Source organism: Artibeus jamaicensis, unplaced genomic scaffold (genome assembly GCF_021234435.1).
Source record: "Artibeus jamaicensis isolate MK-2021 breed Jamaican fruit bat unplaced genomic scaffold, CSHL_Jam_final contig_3219, whole genome shotgun sequence".
Classification (NCBI taxonomy): Eukaryota; Metazoa; Chordata; class Mammalia; order Chiroptera; family Phyllostomidae; genus Artibeus; species Artibeus jamaicensis.
Genome location: NW_026521761.1, coordinates 317579 through 337333, shown reverse-complemented (window position 1 = coordinate 337333; position 19755 = coordinate 317579). Strand labels below are relative to the sequence as shown.

General features: G+C 37.4%; 1 protein-coding gene across 2 annotated transcripts in view; it reads right to left on the bottom strand.

Moving 5' to 3' along the window:
* Positions 1-19755, bottom strand: part of MDFIC2 (MyoD family inhibitor domain containing 2) — a 170049-nt gene that overhangs the window by 14690 nt on the left and 135604 nt on the right. For both annotated transcript variants that reach the window (XM_037139833.2, XM_037139834.2), the window contains one exon: positions 9244-9465. In XM_037139833.2, coding sequence (XP_036995728.2) covers positions 9244-9465 — 222 coding nt within the window. The remainder of the gene's footprint in view (positions 1-9243; positions 9466-19755) is intronic.

Below are 19755 nucleotides of genomic sequence, written 5' to 3'. Positions count from 1 at the left end.
GGAATAGAAACAAGTCATAACAAGAGAAATAAATAAATTTTAAAAGAAAAATAAGAAGATGGAACAAGGTAAAATGAAGTAATTGAATGGAAGATCAAAATATGAGATTTGAAATAAACTAAAATATGAAAACTAATGAAATAATAGGCACAAACTGAAGGAAAAGAAATGAATGCAGGAGAGGAAATAATGCAAATAAAGAAAAGCACAGTGTAATTCATCTCAGTAGGACCCAATGTTTACCACCCTCTTCTCTTTCTGGATCTGTGTCTGGTAATGTCAGATGGTGTCCTAGTCTACCCTAGGCAGCCTATTCGAGGCTATAAGTGATCCACAGTCTGTGACTCCTGCTTCAGATTTGGCTGGTCCCCACTGTTCTGCCCTGCCAGCTTTCCATCAGCCCAGGGCCCAGGAGTGGTTTCTTAATGACCCAAGATGGCTGTCAATACCTTCTCCACCTGCACTGAAGGGGTCCTCTGGTGTGATGGAGAAGGTGGGAACCCTGGGTCACCCTCTGGGGGCACTCTTCAGTCTTAAGGGAAGATGTTAGGAGCATTTCCCTACCCTCTTACAATAGCTGTGGTCTGTCCCATCTTCCTTCCAATTATGTATGGTTTCTGCTGAATTAGCTGTCCATTTCCTGTGAGGGGCCAAACTGTGTAAAAGGGGCAGCTCTTTCCTTATTTTGTAGACAGCAGCTCTGTGTAGGTGCCAGTACTGGCTGTGAACACCCCTTGTTGTGACTTTCTCTAATCTCTCTGCTCTGCTGGTTTCAGTGGATCAGGGCCCAGGGAAGAGTGTAGCTCATAGTGTCTGGTAGAAAGGGCTCTTTCAGAGCTTTCCCCTGAAAATATGTCCCCAGAAGGCGGGTTCCTGAGCCTGGCTTCACTGACAGCAGAGCCTGTAATCCCACAGGTGGGGGTTGGGCTCACCAGTCTGTGAGGGGACCTGCCTGGCTGCAGCAAATCTCAGGTGTTCAGCTCCTGGCCATCCAGTCCCCAGACTTCTGCTCTCTTAATGGAGATTTGGCTTAAATCTCCACTCTGAAGAGCGTCCTGCTCACCAGCCATGCTGGATTGGGCTCCACAGTCCCTTTGGTGATAACCTAGCCCTCTTCATTCTTGACTTGCATAGCCACTGCACAAAGCACTCATGCAGACATGAGTACCAGTTCCGTGCTGAGTCTTGGGTCTTGCCCCAGCTCCTTTTTTTAAAAAGAGTTTCTGTGTGGCCCCCACACTGCAGCAGAAAACCCTGGGGGTCCTGTTCTACATGCACTCCCTCCCCCCCTTTTTTACCAAGTCTCTTAACCTGTAGTGTCTTTATCCCATTCTGAAATTAGGGTAGTGCTGGCTTCATACAATGAGTCTCAGAGCCTTTCCTCCTCTTGAATTTTATGAAATAGTTTGAGGAAGAGGGGGTTTAGTTCTCAAAATGTTTGGTAAAACTCACCTGTGAAACCATACAATCCACAACTTTTGTTTGTTGGGAAGATTTTTTGTTGTTATTGTTTTTTGTTTTGATTATTGCTTCAATTTCAGTAGGTGTAGTCTGTCTATTCATATTCTCTGGTTCTTTCGGACTGCATTTTGGAAGATTGTGTGTTTCTAGGAATTTATCCATTTCATTCACGTTGCCCAGTTTGTTGGCATATCACTGTTCACTATATTTTCTTACAATGTTTTGTATTTGTTTGGTGTCAGTTGCTATTTCTACTCTTTCATTTCTAATTCTATTTATTTGGGCCCTCTCTATTTTTCCCCTGATGAGTCTAAGGAAAGGTTTGCCAATCTTGTTTATCTTAGAAAAGAACCAACTGTTGAATTCATTCGTCTTTTGTATCATTATTTAGACTTTATTTCATTTCTTTCTGCTCTGATCTTTATTATTTCCTTCCTTCAACTCACTTTGGGCTTTGTTTGTTGTTCTTTTTCAAGTTCCATTAAGTGCAAACTTAGATTGTATATTTGAGTTGTTTCTTGTTTTTTGAGTTAGGGCTGTAACACTGAATTTCCCTCTTAGGATTGTTTTCTCTGTGTGTCATGGATTTTGGATTGTTGTGTTCTCAAATTCACTTGTTTCAAGGTATTTTTTTTATTTCTTCCTTGATCTATTTGTGGACCCATCATTGTTTAATTACAGCATGTTATTTAGCTTCCATATCTTTGTGTATTTTTTGGTATTCTTCTGATTGACATCTAGTTTTAAAGCATTGTGGTCAGAGAAGATGCTTGGTATGATTTCAATGTTCTTAAATTTATTAACACTTGTTTTGTTTCCTAACATGTGGTCTATCCTAGAAAACATTCCATGTACACCTGAAAAGTACATACATTCTGCTGCTTTGGACTGAAACACTCTGATTATATCAATTGAAACCATTTGTTGTAGTGTGTCATTTAAGGCTGCTATCTCCTTGTTGATTTTCTGCTTGGAAGATCTATCCATAAAAGTCTATAGGGTGTTAAAATCCTCAACTATGACTGTATTTTTGTTTATCTTTCCCTTTATTTCCATTAGGATTTGCTTCACATATACTAGTTATATCCTCTTGTTAGATTGTTCTCTTTATCATTATGAAGTGTCTTTCTTTATTTATAGTCTTAGTTTTAAATTCTATTTATTTATATATAAGTACTGCTACCGAAGCTCTATTTTTCCTTTCAATTTGCATGAAATATCTTTTCCCATCCCTTTACTTTTAGTCTGTGTTTATCTTTTGATCTGAGATGTATTTCTTTGAGGCAGCATTTAGATGAATCTTGTTTTCTAATCCATTCAGCTACCCTCTGTCTTTTGGTTGCAGCATTTAAGCCATTTACATTTAAGGGGATTATTGACAGACAGGTATTTAGTTCCATTTTACTGTTATACTATTTTCCTCTTTTCTCCTTCTCCCCCCACCCCTTCTACTTCTTCTCTGTCTTCTTTTTAAAGCAAGCCTGTGAACATTTGTTGCATTACTGGTTTGATGTTAACAAGATCATTTAGCTTTTTCTTGTCTGGGAAGCTCTTTATTTCTCCTTCAATTTTAAATGATAGCCTTGCTGGGTTACTTAGCCTTGGTGTAGGTCCTTGCTTTTCACCATCTTGAATATTTCATGCCACTCCTTTCTGATCTGAAATGTTTTTGTTCAGAAATCAGATTACAATCTAATTGGTGCTTCCTTGTATGTAACAACCCACTTTTCTCTTGTGGTTTTTTAGGAGTCTCTCCTTGTCTTTGAACCTTATCATTTTAATTATGATGTGTCTCAGAGTAGGCCTATTTGGGTTCAACTTATTTGGGACTCTCTGAGCTTCCTGAACTTTTGTTTCTTTTTTCTTCACCAGTTACAGAAATTTGCAGTCATTATTTCTTTAAATAGGTTCTTGATACCTTTCTCACTGTCTTCTGCTTTGGGTAGTCCCATGATGCACATGTTATGCTTCATGCTGTGTAAAATGTTTCTTAAGTTCTCATTTTTTAAAATCCTTTTTTCCTTTTCTGCCTTGGTGTTTTTTTTTTTTTCCTGACCTTGTCTTCCAAATCACTGATTTAATCCTGTGCTTCATCTAACTTTTTGTTTATTCCTTCCAGTGTATTATTTAGCTTAGGTAATACATTCTTTATGTATTCCTGGTTCTTTTTTATTGTTTCTATGTCTTCTTTCATGCTGTTGAGTATCCTTATAATCACTACTCTAAACTCTATCTGATAAATTGCTTGTCTCCATTTCATCTAGTTCTTCTTCTGGAGAATTCTCTTATTCTTTCATTTGGGATCTGTTTCTTTGTCTTCCAATTCAAGCTATCTTTTTTTATTTGTTTCTGCATATTATGTAGATCTGCAAAGAGTCTGATGTAGGCCTTTGTTGGACACTGCTTATGACTGGCACTGGTCAACCTGTTTGATGCTCTCAGTGATCCACAGCATGTGGTTCCCTCTGCTGGACCTATTAGTGTGCAGAAACAACCAGGCTGTACACTAAGCCTGAATTTTATCAGCACTGGGCCTATGGGACTATCAGTGGAAGTGTCATAGAGCTCCCAGAGATCCTCCTTAGTTGTTAAACTAATTGATGATATAGCTTCAAGCTGTCATCAGCAGCCTGGCTTAAGCTACAAAGTTGTGAGACAGAGTAATTCCTGCTGGTGGGGCTATTGCTTCCCCTAAGGCTGATACCATTTGGAGAGGAGTGCTCTGCCTGAGAAATATGGCTTCTGTAGTATGGGTTATGATTCAGTACAATGATCCTGTCAGCTGTACCTTCAGTTCTCTCACCAGAGCCACCAACCCCAGACTCTCCTCAAACATCTTCAGTCCGCCCTTCCCTACCTCTGCCAGAGCCCAGAGTAAGTGGCTGCAAACAAAATTTTGTTTGTTGCCTCTTTCAGAGTCTCTCTGAATCTTCAGCCATCTCTTCCTGGAAGACAGAAACCCTGCTGCTGTTCATAGCTGGATGTTATCTGGGTTCCTTTCCGGCACTGGCACTGTAGGCTGGGGAGCCCAGCTTGAGGTTTAGACCCCACCCTTCTCAAACTGAAGCACCTCCCCCCACTGCCCCATTGCTGAAATATCCCTCTGTAACTTCAGCTGCCACTCATGGGAGCCCAGCCAATCTCTCGTGCTTCCTCTGCACTCCCTACCAGTCTTGTTGTGGTGAAGTGGTTTCTTCCATCTGTCCTTCCTTGGTTATAAAGCTTCTCTCCAGCTAGTGTTCAGTTGGTTATTCAGGATGATTTCTCTACAATTTGTTGTAATTCTTGATTGGTCTTGAGAGGAGGTCAGTGTAGTTTCCACTTACTCCTCTACCATCTTGGATCTCCCATTGGGTCTTTCTTCCTGAATTCCCTTCTCCCTGTGGTCCCTGTTAATGAAACTCACTAGTGGTCTGTGTAGTAATGGTTACATACTGCTGGCCTGTGAGCTAATGCCAGTAGTGGCTGGGAGGAGCCAAGGGAAGAGGTGGCAGAGCTTTCATGTTGTTGGGAAGCTCTGGGTGGCCTCCCTGTTTGCTTACTTGGCTTTTCATCACTTCTACTACCTTTAATACACATTCTCTCTTATATTTTTAAACCTGAGTGAAAGAAGCTTTAAGGTAGGTCCAAGACCAGCAGGCTATATGGCCAATGGTGTTATTTAGCCATGAACAAGAAGCTATGAAAAATACTCAAGGTGGTACCATTTCTTTTTCCTATCCATAGGGTGCCTTTAGGACATCAAGGTTAAGTGATTCCCTAATAACATGGAGGACACATGCAGGTTCCACAAGTGTAAAATGTACAAGCGGGGATTGGCTAATTAAGAAAGATTGTCTGCCTTATTAGAAAGAATCATGTTTTATCATAGCAAAAAATATCACAGTACAAGGAGTTTCCACAAATGTTAGCCTCATGGTCATAGTCCTGTACTGCCTGAATTTGTTCCCCAAGCTTTCACTTCTGCCACTGTGGTGCCTATGATGAGGAGGAGGGAGGGACAGGAGGCAGCTTTAGTAGCCAGCTGTCATTTGGTAGGTTCAACTCCAGAAACTACCACCTGCTACTTTGAGAATCATTATCCAAAATAGCAAGAATATGGTTCTTCCAGAAGTGACTCCAGATAAACAATCATCCTTCTTCTTCCCCCAAAACAAAGTCAGAAAAAAAAGGCCAAATGATTCTGGTACAGATTCACTATTCTACTATATTAATAGTTCATGTATTGTCACAGAGAATTTTGCATATAATGAGACACAGGACACAGTGTCTCTGACTCATTACTAAAAGCCTTTGGTCAAAAAATATAAAAATTGGTTCCCATTCCCTTCAAATTAATTTTAAAAATGTATGTAAGGTAGAACTTGAATAAATAAAGTATGACTGAATGCCTTTTTGTAGCTGGGGTATCATCCCTGATGTTATCAATTTTAATACCTACTTAAATATGTCAAGATCTATTTAAGTTCAGACAAGCACAACTAACATTGAAGTCGGTTCTTTAGAACTAGAATGACTAGATTTGGGTGATACTTAGTAAATTTGTGCTTACGTATTTTTCTGAGCAAATGAACTGAAATAATTATAAAATTGATACATTTTATAAGGTGACACTACTGCATTTAATTGTATGAAATTTACTGTGGATAAAATGTAATCATTTTATTCAGTAGTCCATGGTGTAATTAAGACTATTCTTTGAGCTATCTTGTATTTATGATTTTTCTCTTCCACCTGGATGACACGTTTCAAATTCAAAATTATACATCAATTAGGTAAATTCTCAGGATTTGTTGTAAGGAGGCTGTTTTCTAATATCATGTGCATCCCTGGTTTTATTATCCACAGGGATGCTTTTGCAATCCGAGCCTAGAAACAGAAGCAGGGACACAGATAGTGCTCTGGACTTCCTCCATTTTATTTGGGAAAGGGACCACACAGGATGATCCATGGTTTAACAATAAGTAATGCAGCAGGATATAGTACGTGATGTGCAATAAAGATCCTCTTAAATTCCCATCAGAGCACACACCATGAACTATGCTAATGGATGAAACACATTTTACAAAATCTGCATGTATGAGGCTTTTCCATCTTGTTTTAAGTGGGGCAATGTATATAAATAATAGATATTAGCAATTAGGCATCCATTCCTATGCACTCATTTATACATTTGAAAATAAATTAACCACAAACTACATGAAAGTGGATGCAATCTACTCTTTTCCCTTCTGTTTCCCCTGCTGTTTCTGAAAGATATTTCTGTATTTATCTCAGTACGAACAATGACCCAAGCTCTCAATTTCTGTATCCTTAAATTAATTACTATAAAAATTTCTCTAAAATAAAGTGAGTCTGATTTAACTCTTGATTTGCTTGATGATTGTTCTTTCAGGTAATGAGAGTTTCTTATCAGTATTTGTGGGCCTTAGTCTGGGTTTATCACTCCTCTTTTTTTTTTTTTTTTTTAATTCAGGTATCTAAACCTCTCATTTTGATGGGAGAATTTTTTCCAATGGGAAGAAGGATAGTTGGGTTATTACCTATGTTGTTAGCTGAAAACCAGAATGTCCTGGGTGATAGTGGCCTAAGACCAGGCCTCAAGAAAGCAATAGAAACAACTGTCCTCATGGTTCTCTTATACTATTTTAAAGAAAGAGTAATCAGTTATTTCCCTGCATGACAGTCCTGTATATCAGTTACTATTTTAATGAAATAGTCATTTTGGCCCTTCCCTAAGAATGTAAGTGTTCAGGTAACATGCTAGCCACATTGACCCTTCTCACTCTCCCTTGAGCCCTGATAAGACAAATCAGAGTGGTTCTGCAGCTGCATTGTGTTACATAGTGTGAATATGTACAATGGCAATTTCTAAATCTTGGATCAAACACCAAGGTCCATTATGAGTAAGATCCGCACATTCTTGACACTATCTGATAAAATGCTCTGGCATTAAAATATTTTTGCAGAGAACTCTCCTGTGTTGCTTGTTTTCCTATCTGGCATCTCTAGGATGCTAAACCACCAAGAGATATCCCCAAACCGCCAAGGTTTTGGGTTTCATCCCTGGTCAAGTCACATGCAAGAATCAACTGATGAATGCATAAGTGGAACAACAAACTGACATCTCTCTCTGCCCTTCCCTTCCTCCCTGTCTCCTAACTAACTAACTAACTAACTAACTAACGAACTAACTAACTAAGTAAATAAATAAATAAATAAATAATAAAAAATAAAACTATGATCATCACTTAAAATTTTAAAGATTTCATATAACATTTCCTATCTGGAAGCTTTTGGCCTATAGTTTTCTCTGGCAATAATTAGTTGGAACTGAGTAGAGGCAGTGCTCTTCAACTTGCCACAATCCTCAACAAACCCTGTTTACTTTCAGTTTACTTCATTATTCACATTATCTCCTAGTGACTGTAGGCAGGGGTGTCTGTATCTTCTGGTCTAAAGCATCTACAACATTTGTATAAATTACCATGTACATAACAATAAGGAATCTTCTCTTTCTTTATTTTCTAAAACTATAATTATAAAAAAGTAAAAACCAAATAGTATTATATGACAGGTTCTATATGGTTGCTTTATACATGTTATTTCATTTGATCTTCAAAACATCTTACTGAGTGTTACTAGTTCCATTACATAACTCAGAAACTAAGATTCAGAGATAGTAACAAAAAATAAAAGAGTTTATACAGTTAATATTTTCAGAGCCATGAGTTAAACTGATGTGATTCCAAAGATCCTCTTATATAGTTTATTTTAAATTTTTTCCTAATTTTTAAAAAGTAAAGATTAATTAATTAATTAATTAATTAATTTTTAAAGGGAAGGGGAAAGAGAATTAGAGAAACATCAGTGTGTGATTGCCTCTCACATGGCCCCCACTAGGGATCTGGTCTGCAACCCAGGCATGTGCCCTAACTGGGAATTGAACCAGCAACCCTTTGGTTCACAGCCTGTGCTCAATCCATTGAGCTACACCAGCCAGGGTGTAAACATGAATTTAAATACATACAACAAACTATACCTTATTGCATGTTCCTTTGAGAAACTCCTTCTAGCTTTCTTTAAACTTTTGTGTTGTCTAATGTAAATATTAAACACTACCAAATTCTTAAACAGCTTGTTTCCTGTAGAGGTCATTGCACAGTTAACCTTAGTAAAATTCATATTTCCCGGTGCAGATTCATGACTTTGAACTTTATTGTGCTGATCATTCAAATTTATTTAAATTGGCTTTTCAAATAGAATGTACCTTTTTGTCACATGCAGGGATTGTTTGTTGTTGGTTTGCACTGATCAGAATGCTTAGGAAGTGTTATTACCTAGAAGAACCAACTCTTTTCATAGGTTGTTGATGTAAGCATCTTGATATTTTACATAATCTGTATTTATATCTTTCCGGCATTTTGATACCATTCCATTCTGTCTAAACAGTCCCAGATCTGAGAAAAAAAGCCTGCTATTTTTCATTACCCACTTCATAGCCCCACAGCAAGAATGATTACACCTCACCCCAGCTCTTTAAAACACCAGTTTCCAGCTTTGTTACCTCCAATTTCCAGCTTTGAGAGCAAACAATCTGCCAAGCACCTCATAATTGCAAAGTGACCTTGTCATGTGTCATTCACCAGGGTTTTCAAATCAAAGTTTTTCTGCCTAATATTCATGAAGCCTTTTCTCCCCCTCACAGCATATGTGATGATTTTACAGGGGCTGGGGGTTGGGGAGCTTTATTTAGAGATGAGTTGACTGTGAGAAACATACCATCAGTGTCTCTCTGATGAGCTGAAGTATCAGTTTGAAGGTAAGAAAATTTTGTCTGGCATTCTTCAAGGGAGGACAGTGATGCAGTGGATTCTGACAATTTTTTCTCAGTGGAAGTTTCCTTGGTTGGTCCATCTGTGATACTGAATTCGGATACTGAATTTATAACGATAGCATTAATGGGTTTCTCTTCTGCATGTTTTTCATTTGTGAGTTGCATATCTAGATTAAAAAAAAACAAAAACCACATACACAGTCTCACTATAGTTGATACAATCTAATGGTCTAAGAACGGACCTTTGCAGAAAATTTTACATTCTAGATTTTTATAAGAATAAAGTCTTTTAAAAGAATTGGCAGTTACAAAATAGTCTTAGGGATGTAAAGTACAACATAGGTAATACAGTCAATAATGTTGTAATAACCATGTATGCTGCCCAGTGGGTACTGTAAATATCTGGGGCAATACTTTGTAAAGTTTATGATTGTCTAAAGTCACAGTGTATACATGAAGCTAAACAACAAAACAAACAAGTAAGCAGAAAAAAAAAACCCAAAAAACAAAGACACTGAAATAGAGAACAAGGGGATAGTGACCAGAGGGGAGAAGGAAGGGAAGTTAAGGGGAAAAAGGGGGAGGGATTTGGAGGAACAAATAGGAAGGACACAGAGACGAGAACTAAGGGGAGGGGGGGAAATGGGAGGGAGGTGGGGAGCAAGGGGCAGGGGAGGCTGGGATGGGAAAAATAGACAAAAAACTGTACTTGAAAAATAACTAAATAAAATTTAAAAAAAAAAAAAGTCTACAGTGTATACTTGAAGCTATTACTAACTAACATTGAATGTAAACTATAACTGAAAAATTAAATAAATTGAAAAAATGAAGTATTTTTGAGCAGACAATTTTGAATGAAAATATAAATAAGAATGGGAGTATAATAATGATAAAATTGTACACACATTGCAATTTTTATCTATCATAGTAATTTGTAATATTTCTACTGTGGGTTTTTTAATGATGGGTGGAGAGAATTAAGGAATTTATTCACTTGGATCAAGCAAATCCTGTAGTATGTTGTCAGGTTACTGTCATAGTGTTTTATGGATCTGAGGAGAAGTGAAAGGGTCTCCAATGCTGGGCAGTACTTTACAGTAACAGCATATAATCTCAACCAAGTTGTTTTATTTCTTTGTTTCTACAAACCCTGTGTAAAGATAGTGATTATTAGTAAATAGTCTACATACTGATTTCTACTTCTGCTCTTGGAGACTCCAAGTTGCTACCCTTTCCTTTGCTTTTGTGTTTGATAGGTCCCAATTTGGGTATAGTCTATATGGCTTGGGTGGGGTGATTTTTGGACACATGCTGTATTTCCATATAAGCACCTGGAACAATTATTAGAAATGTTCAGGGAACCTTTAGCAAAGTTCTTGATTGAGATTATGGTTTATACAGGCACAGAGGAGGCTGGGAAGGCCCGGGTGCTTCACGTATTTTAAACTCCTATACTGAGTCATTCATTCCCATATAATGCTTGAGGATCTGCAATGTAGCAAGCAGTGGGCTGAGTGGGTATATGGTGGTGATTATGGTGTCGTTCTTGGCTTTCACAAACATCAGAAAAGTTAGTAAAAATAACTGCTAAAGTTACAGTATTGGAAAAGAAGCATCATGAAGTCATATTATAGAGGGAACCAGCCTGGAAAGTAGTGCAGTTAGTTTATTATTTATTTACACTCACTAAAGAAAAAATCCTAAGATTGAGAAAGGAGTTAATAGAAGATATTCTTAAACATATCGCCAGGCTTACTCCTGGGGACATCTTAAGAGCTCAACAAGCAATGGTCCTGGTGATTTGATGGTACTTTTGGGGAGTGTTGAAGATGAATTCTGGAGAATTGCATTTCCATTGATGGCCCAATGCCTGATTAAGTCAATAATGCTCATTGAGTGACTGAAATAAATAATGCAGTTGGCAACTGGGTTTGATTTTATCGTGCTCACACTGTTCAGTGAAAGAAATATGTTCTTGCTAGGTCCATATTCATCATCCTTTTAAAAGCTGCTTTTTAGTTTGGGGCAGATGGAAATCTTTACTTGGTCTTACCTCCTAGGGCAGTGATTTCCAGGCTAGTCTTGAGAGTAAAATCACCTGGGAAACCCTTTAAAACTTTGGATTTTTTTAAAGCTTAGGCAACCCATATCCTTCACCCCTCTCGACAGTCCCTGGGATATTTTTAGTTTCCCAGGTGATTACAACATGCAGACAAGTTTGGGAACTACTGGCACAGGGGTCTTCCGCTTTGGAGAGTGGAGAAAGGAGAGAGAGCAACCCACTAATCTGTGTACAAGGGATTTTCAAAAATCAGTCATGAGCTGGGTGCTCTCCAAAGGATCCTAACTGGTGTGGGAGCTGACAGTATGGTGCACACAATTGTCTTACACCATTTTTGTTTCTTTCAGCATCTCCAAAAAGCCTTGGCTTTCAACAATGTTTAATTTGTATTTCCAATTCCTTATGCTGCTGGCTTTGTGTATCTTAATTGCAGTTTGATTCACCCTAAAAAGGATTGGCAGAAATAAGCATCCAGGAAAACAACTATTGTTGATAGTAATTCATATAATATCAAATAGATATAATTAGCTCAACAGATTGGGAAGCTCTGGACTTTCTCTAAAATAATTAAATTATTTTTACTTGGATACAAAAGTGTCCACTAATCAGCTAATACCACAAACAGAAAGCCATTTAAATCATGCCTCAGAGCACTGTTGAGCAGCGTTGATATTTTGGGCCAGATAACACTTTGTCATGGGAAGATTGTGGGATGTTTAGCAGTATCCCTGCCCTCTGCCTATTATATCCCAGTAGCACCCATCACCTTAGACTGTGCCAAATAAAAATGTCTGTAGGCATTTCCCATGTCACTAAATTTCCTATATGTGGCAAATCACCCAGCTCAAAACCAAACCACTGTTTACATGTGTATACACACACAGTTGCATGCATATATGTCAAGCTCTCTGTGACCACTTTTACAGGGTGGGGCAAAAATAGGTTTATAGTTATAAGTATGCAAAGCACATGGTTTAGTCTTATATTATTGCTTATTAATTATTATATTATCTTCCATATGAACAACTGTAAACCTTCTTTTGCCCCACCCTGTATAATTAATTTAACAAAAACTTTGGGAGGTAAATATTGTCAGCCTCCCTGAACAGAGGGGAAATGTATGAATTGGTATCCTCAGTTAACAGATGAATGAGTATAACCAAGGCTCACTTTATAAATTGTCCAAAAATTCTTCTTTAGCAAATGATATACAACAGGGATTTGAATCCAGGCCTGGTGGATACAAAAAGCCTTGCTCTTATTGTCTTTTACATTATACAACATTTTCTCTGATTTGTTTGTAGCTTTTATCTCTTCTTCCTAGCCAATAAGACTGCATATCAGCAAAACCCTCTTCACCCTAAATCCCTAGATGTGTCAGTTTTCCACAGTGAAGCCTTGCCTACAGATTTATAGACATGCCTCTCATGGAAGAGTCCTAGCAAAGCAAGACTAACAGTATTGCACACTCTGGAAATCCTGACCTTCAGTTACAGAGACTTTCTACTGTGCAGTCATGAACAGCTCAGAAAGAGCTGATACGTAGTGAAACTTGATAAGTGTGGAGATTGCATCAGCTCTTTACTTACATAATTAATTAATAATCAGTTCAAATTATGACACTTAGGCTACATAGAATTCAAATTACTTTTTGCACAAAGTAATTCAGTAACAAAAAGAAGTTGGAGAGGGCTTACTGAAATGTATAAAAACACCCAGAGAATACAGTATATAGCCAAGTGGTGCATGATTCTCTTTTTATTTTTTTGCAACAATTTTAAGTATAGCATTTTGAATCTAAGTAGTTTGTTACGTTAAGCAACCATTTGGAGATACTAGGCTTGTACTGAAAGAATTTTATGGAGAACTTAAACTGCCATTCATAAAGTTCTTTTAATTCTATACCTCTGTTTATACTTTCTATTTTTTTAATTTCCTTGTAGGAACTTTCTGTTGCTCATTAGAAAATCATCTGACAAACATACATATCAGAACCCAGTCTGTTCAGTCCAGAATTCTGACATCTGAAGTGAGTCACTGTTTTTGAGTGAATGTTACTGAAGTCTTCCATCTTTTGTAGATGAAATGCTAACAATAATTTCCCCAGATTTTCTCTTTCGTGTGCTATTTAACATTGTACCCAAAGTATAAAGTAGCATGAGCTAAAAGGAGAAACACATAAAAAGTGGTATCACATCTTCTGCAGAGAAAACTATTTTGGAATTAAATAAGGAACACATGAAACTATATTTGGGATGTTATAGATAGGTCTTGACATTAACATAGAGGGAATAATTTTTAACAGAGAAAAACCCCAATGTCAAGGCAAAAATTAGAAGTTTAACTGTCTTTCTTAGGGAAGAAAATTAAGTGTATCTTGAAAGTCAGTGAAATAGAAAATTCATGTTTGGGCTAGAAGTAATTGCAGAACCAATGGGCATAAACTTAAATATCTTAAAAGACAGACAATTAATTAATCTTTTATTACCACTGTGAAAATCCTATTAATTTTATTCAATTAACATTTATTGAGTAGCCACATGCAATAGATAAACCAATGTGACAAGAATGATTAATTTATTTACTTTAAGTTATTAAGGAAATATTTTAATGATTTTTGGTTTTGCTTAATAAATCTGACTGTAATTAATTTTTTCATTCATGTGTTCACCGAGTGTATATATGTATGTTCATGTATGTATCTATATACACACACACACAAACACTCACATTCAAATTAAGAATAGCATCTTAATTTCTTTCTTCCCTAGCTCCTCTGATTCTACTCTTATTTATCCCTTCTCTTCCTTCCCCTTTTTTTCTTCCTCTCTCTTTTGGTTTAATTCTTTGATTAACCTGCCTTGTCTCTGTTACTGGCTTGTTTTTGCCCCTCTAGTTCTTCAATATATTTATTTCTCAAGACTTTGTCCTCTTATAATAATTTCTTTATTTGTACCCTACCATTGAAGATTATGTTTGTCCACACTTACAACTTAATTATTTTCTTTGTGTTGTTGGCCTCCAAATACATGCAGTCAGTCAGCCACCCCAGCAGGCCACATTTACTGAATATAAACTGTGTGTCTGACCCTGTGCTAGGTATGAGGAATTTAATGGAGTCAGGGCGGGAGGTACAGCTGGGTGGAGGGAGGCAAAAAGGGAAAGATTGGAGCAACTGCAATAGTATAATTCATAACATATAATATGAAATAATAACAAAATAGCCTTGGTCCTCAGGAGGCCTACAGTCATTACAAATAGTACTCTCAAACTTGCAACAGACAATTGGATATTTTATTTGACTTACTAACCAAACCATTAGCATTATTATGTCTCTTTCTACTAAACTTTCATTCTTTTCCCCTAACAAGGTAACTCTATATTGTGGAAGAATTCACAATTTCTTTTTACTTTTCCAGTTTCCAAAGCCTAAAAATATTTTTTGATTTGCTCCATTGATCCACCCATCCAGCTATTTAAAAGTTCTTGTTCATACATTCTTTTGATTATCTCACAAGTCCAGCTCTACTTTTTTTATTCTCAAAATTAACACTTAGGTTTAATCATTTGTGTTCTCAAATCTGAACTGTTTCAGTAGTCACATTAATCTCAACTATTTTGCCAATCCTACCCAAGACATCTTATAAACTGTAATCCAAATGATATTTCCAGCAATGTTCTTCTAATTACATTACTCATTTTAAAAAGCAAAACAGAAGATGGTGGCTTAAGTGAACATGACTCACCTCTTCACACAACCACATCAAAATTACAACTAAACTACAGAACAACCATCATTCAGAACTATCAGAAATTGAGCTGAATGAAAATCCTGCAATGACAGAAGTAAAGAAGAAACTACATTGAGACAGGTAGGAGGGGCAGAGATGCAAAACAAGCTGGTCCCACACCAATGTGTGGCAGATGAAAATCAAAGGGATATCTCAGGAACAAGGGGTCCCAGCCCCACAACAGGTCCCCCAGGCCAGGGTCCCAATGCTAGGAAGATAGGTGTCCACAAGTTTTGGCTGTGAAAACCAGAAGGGCATGAGATTGTGGAAGATAGAAACTGCTGGATTCTCAGGTAGTTTCTCTTAAAACTTATGCAGGGAATTACTCAGATCCTCTCCCTCTGAGCTCCAGCACAAGGCAGTGGCTTTAAAGGTACCAGAAGCATATGGGGAGGATCTAAGTGTATGGCATCAGGGTAAGTGCTGGGGGGGATAGCTTTCTCTCAGATAGAACTGCTGGCAGAGCCCATAGTTCCTTTTCTGAGCCCACCCACCCCCACAGGTCTGGAAGGCATGTGCCATATCTGAGACTCCAACAACCTGGCTGACATTGTTGGCTCCACCCTGGTGATTGCCTGACACTGTGCCCGACTCACGTTTCAGGTCCACTCAAGTTGGTTCCAGTGGCTTTTTCATACAAATGGCTTGTCTTGTTTCATTCTTGAGGTTTTCCTCAATCTTCTCAGACAAGTAGTATCTGGCCTCAGAAAACTCTATACTGCTAAGTGGCCCCAGACCCAGCACTAGCAGCAGCTGGCCTTAGTCCATAGCTTGGCCGTGCTTGAGCACCTCCAAACCCAGCAAAGTAGCAGCCACCTGCAGATCACTTTGCAACTTATGCCAGGTGGCGTCAGACAGAACACAGGTGGTGGATAACTGGGGTCTACACTTCCCAGGAAGCTCCAGAACCTGCACATCCAGTGGACAATAACACACCATGTTGGAGTACCACCACCCAACCACCTCAAGTGACACGCTCAAGGGGCATACTCAGCAGCCATAAGAGCACTGCTGAAGTAGCTCCTGCCCTGTGGAGCAGGCCCCTGCACAGCTAATAGTTCACAGTGGTCAGAGGTTGGTAGTTAGTGGTCATAGACAGCCCTTACAGCTAATTGGCCTGGGTTAATCCCTTTCATTGACCTGCCAACAGCAACCAAGTCTCAACTACAAGAAGAGTGTGTACTCAGCTCACATGAAGGGCTCACCTTGAGTACCCAGTTTGGGTGAGAGGGGAGGCTGTGCCAGTGGACCCTATAGGAAGCTTATGACATTAAGCCAATCTACCAAGCCAGAGAGTCATAGCAGCTCTTCTTGATAAGTAGAAACAAATACAGGGAGGCTGCCAAAATAAGGCAACAAAAAACATGGCCCAAATTAAAGGACAGAACAAATCTTCAGAAAAAGAACTAAACAGAATAGAGACAAGTGATCTACTACATGCAGAGTTCAAAACACTGTTTTATAAGGATGCTCAACAAACTTAGTGAAAAAGCAGATGAACTCAGAGAAAACTTCAACGGAATAAAAAAGAACATGAAAAGTATAAAAAACATGTCAGAAATGAAGGATGCACTAACTGAAATGAACAATTTATAGGGAATCAGCAGTAGAGTGGATGAACCTGCAAATCAAATCAATGATTTAAAATATAAGAAAGCAAAATAAACATCCAATCAGAACAGCAAAAATTCAAAATGATCTCTAAAATAAAAATAATGTAAGGAATCTCTGGGACGACTTCAGCATACCAAAATTTGAATAATGGGGGTGCCAGAAGAAGAAAAAAAATGAAAACTTGTTTGAAAAAATAATGACAGAAAACTTTCCTAACTTGATGAAAAAATAGACATACAAGTCCTGGAAGAACAGGGTCCCAAAAAAGTTGGGCCCAATGAGGCCCACTTAGACATCATAATTAAAACATCAACATTAAAGACAAAGAAAGAATCTTAAATGCAGCAGGAGAAAAGCAGTTAGTTACCCACAAGGGAGTTCCCATAAGTCTGTCAGCTGATTTCTCAAAAGAAACTTTGCAGGCTAAAAAGGGTTGGCAAGAAGTATTCAAAGTGATGAAAAGCCAGTACCCACAACCACGATTACTCTACCCGGCAAACCTATCATTTAGAATCCAAGGGCAAATAGAGTTTCCCAGACGAGAAAAAGCTAAAGAAGTTCATCATCACCAATCCATTATTATATGGAAAGTTAAAGGGTCTTCTTTAAGAAAAAGATGAAAATATGAACAATAAAATGGCAGGAAATACATATCTATCAACAGCTGAATCTAAAAACCAAATAAAGAAACAAGCAGAACAGAAACAAAATCATAGATACAAACAGCACTTTGATGGTTGCCAAAAGGGTGGAGTTTGGGAATATGGGTAAAAAAAGTGAAGGGCTTATGAAGTATAAATTCATAGTTACAGAATAGTTGTGGGGATGCAAAGTACAGTATAGGAAAAGGAGAAGCCAAAGAACATATATGCAGAACCCGTGGTCATGGACAACAGTGTGGGGATTGCCACAAGGAGTGTGGGGGGGCTGAGTAGAAGGGAGCAAATGGGGGAAATTTAGACCAACTGTAATCATATAATTAATAAAATATACATGTAAAAAGCAAAACAAAACACACACCTGCACACAAAAGCTCATTATTAACTGACCAGTTTCCCATTTTCTTATTCTCAATTAACCTATTAAATCAATTGCCAAATTGACTATTGAAAAAGGTGACTTATTGTTATGTTTTTCTTGTGAATGATAAACTCCAGAAGCCTATATAAATATTACTAGAGAAGTTTTTAAGTAAGAATGATTTTAATGTTAATTTTAGATAAAAATATATGGACCATTTTTAGAGCTATAATAATGAATTATATTTTCTCTTGTATTTCAACTATATAGTATTTTGGTTTAGAATTTAACACTGTTATTAGCAATGGTTGAAATCAAATTAAAGCAGTCAAGTGACATCAATGTTATGATACCAAACCATTAACTAATAAGTATGGCTCATGAAAGTAAATTGTTGAAAAGACATTGTAGAGAGGAAAAAAGTATTTTCTCTTGTATGTAAAGATAGTAAAGTTCACACAAATGTCAGATTTTTTTCCCTGGCTTGTGTAGCTCAGTGGATTGCATGCCAGACTGTAAACCAAAGGGCTGACAGTTCAATTCCCAGTCAGGGCACATGGCTGGGTTGCAGGGCAGGTCCCCAGTAGGGGGCTTGTAAGAGGCAACCACACATTGACCTTTCTCTCCCTCTCTTTCTGCCTCCTTTTTCCTCTGTTTAAAAATAAATAAATAAATAAATAAAATCTTAAAAAGTGATTTTTTTGTTTTGTTTTCATCAATATACATAGACTGCATTATTCCCAGCTTGGTAGGTAATAACACAATACACACACAATACCCAAAACATAGGAAACCAACCTATGTTACTGAATAAGGTGAAAATTACTAGAAAGATCTAGAATCACATTTTCTCAAATAATATAACACTATTATTCATGTGCTGAGTGAAATTGAGAACTGGGACTGGCTAAAGATAGAACAAAAGTATTTAGGTATGGGTTTCTCAGTCCTGAAAAAGCATGCTCAAAAAGGCTCTGTTTAAAAAAAATTATTTCAGAGCTGAATGGGATAATTTTTCTCAAGATGATGGATGAAAGCTTTCTAAAACATTTTCCCCTTTTTAGAATGAATGAAAATAACTAATTCATGAATGTTCCATTGCTATATTCTGTTAGTTCTACTGGACAAAACAATATCTTGCATTTATTAAATCTATTTTTTGAGGAAATAGGAATACATATGATAAATACATTGGGTATTTTTTTCTTTGATTTTCAAGTGCCAGCACTTGTTGGGAGCTGTCCTTCAAAGGCTCCACATTGAAGCAGCACTTTATCATTGTTTTACATTGTCTTCTGCGCTACTTCCACTCAAACTCCACCTTGAAAACACCGGGTGAAATGTTCATCAAGAGCCACGACAAGAAGACATTTTAAGTCTTTTCAAACAGCCTTAGTAAATCTCTCCTTTAAAAAACAAAAGAGAAAAATCAAAAGAATATTATTTCTCCAGAAATAATAGCAGTGTGTTCAAGATGAAAAGGAATTAACTGTAAGACAGAACTAAGATAAGAAGGTTGAACACAACATCCCAAATTCCTTGATACCCACAAAGATACTACAAGTCTTTTGGGGCCAAAGCGCGTTTTTTTTTTTTTTTTTTGGTGTAACTCTTCTGGATAATTACCTCAATTTTCTTCTCTCAACTATACATTACACCTGTAGACAGACATAGGCTAAGTGATATATTTTTATAGCTAGATGTAAAGCTGTAACAAGAAGCAATTCAGTCCTAGGTGGTGGTTAAATTATCTTAAGACATGAAAACAGTGTGCAATTATGAGTCTCCATTTCATTTTTATGTAGTTACCTTCAGTTTAATGTTTGTATAAAGTGTCTCAAGAAATAAAGATTATGTTATCTCAGAAAAAATTGATTAGCTGTTTTTATAGCTTGATGCACTTGGATTAGTAATAGGTTTTGCGCTCTGAAAAAACAAATGAAGCCAATAAGGCTATACACTCATGCGTA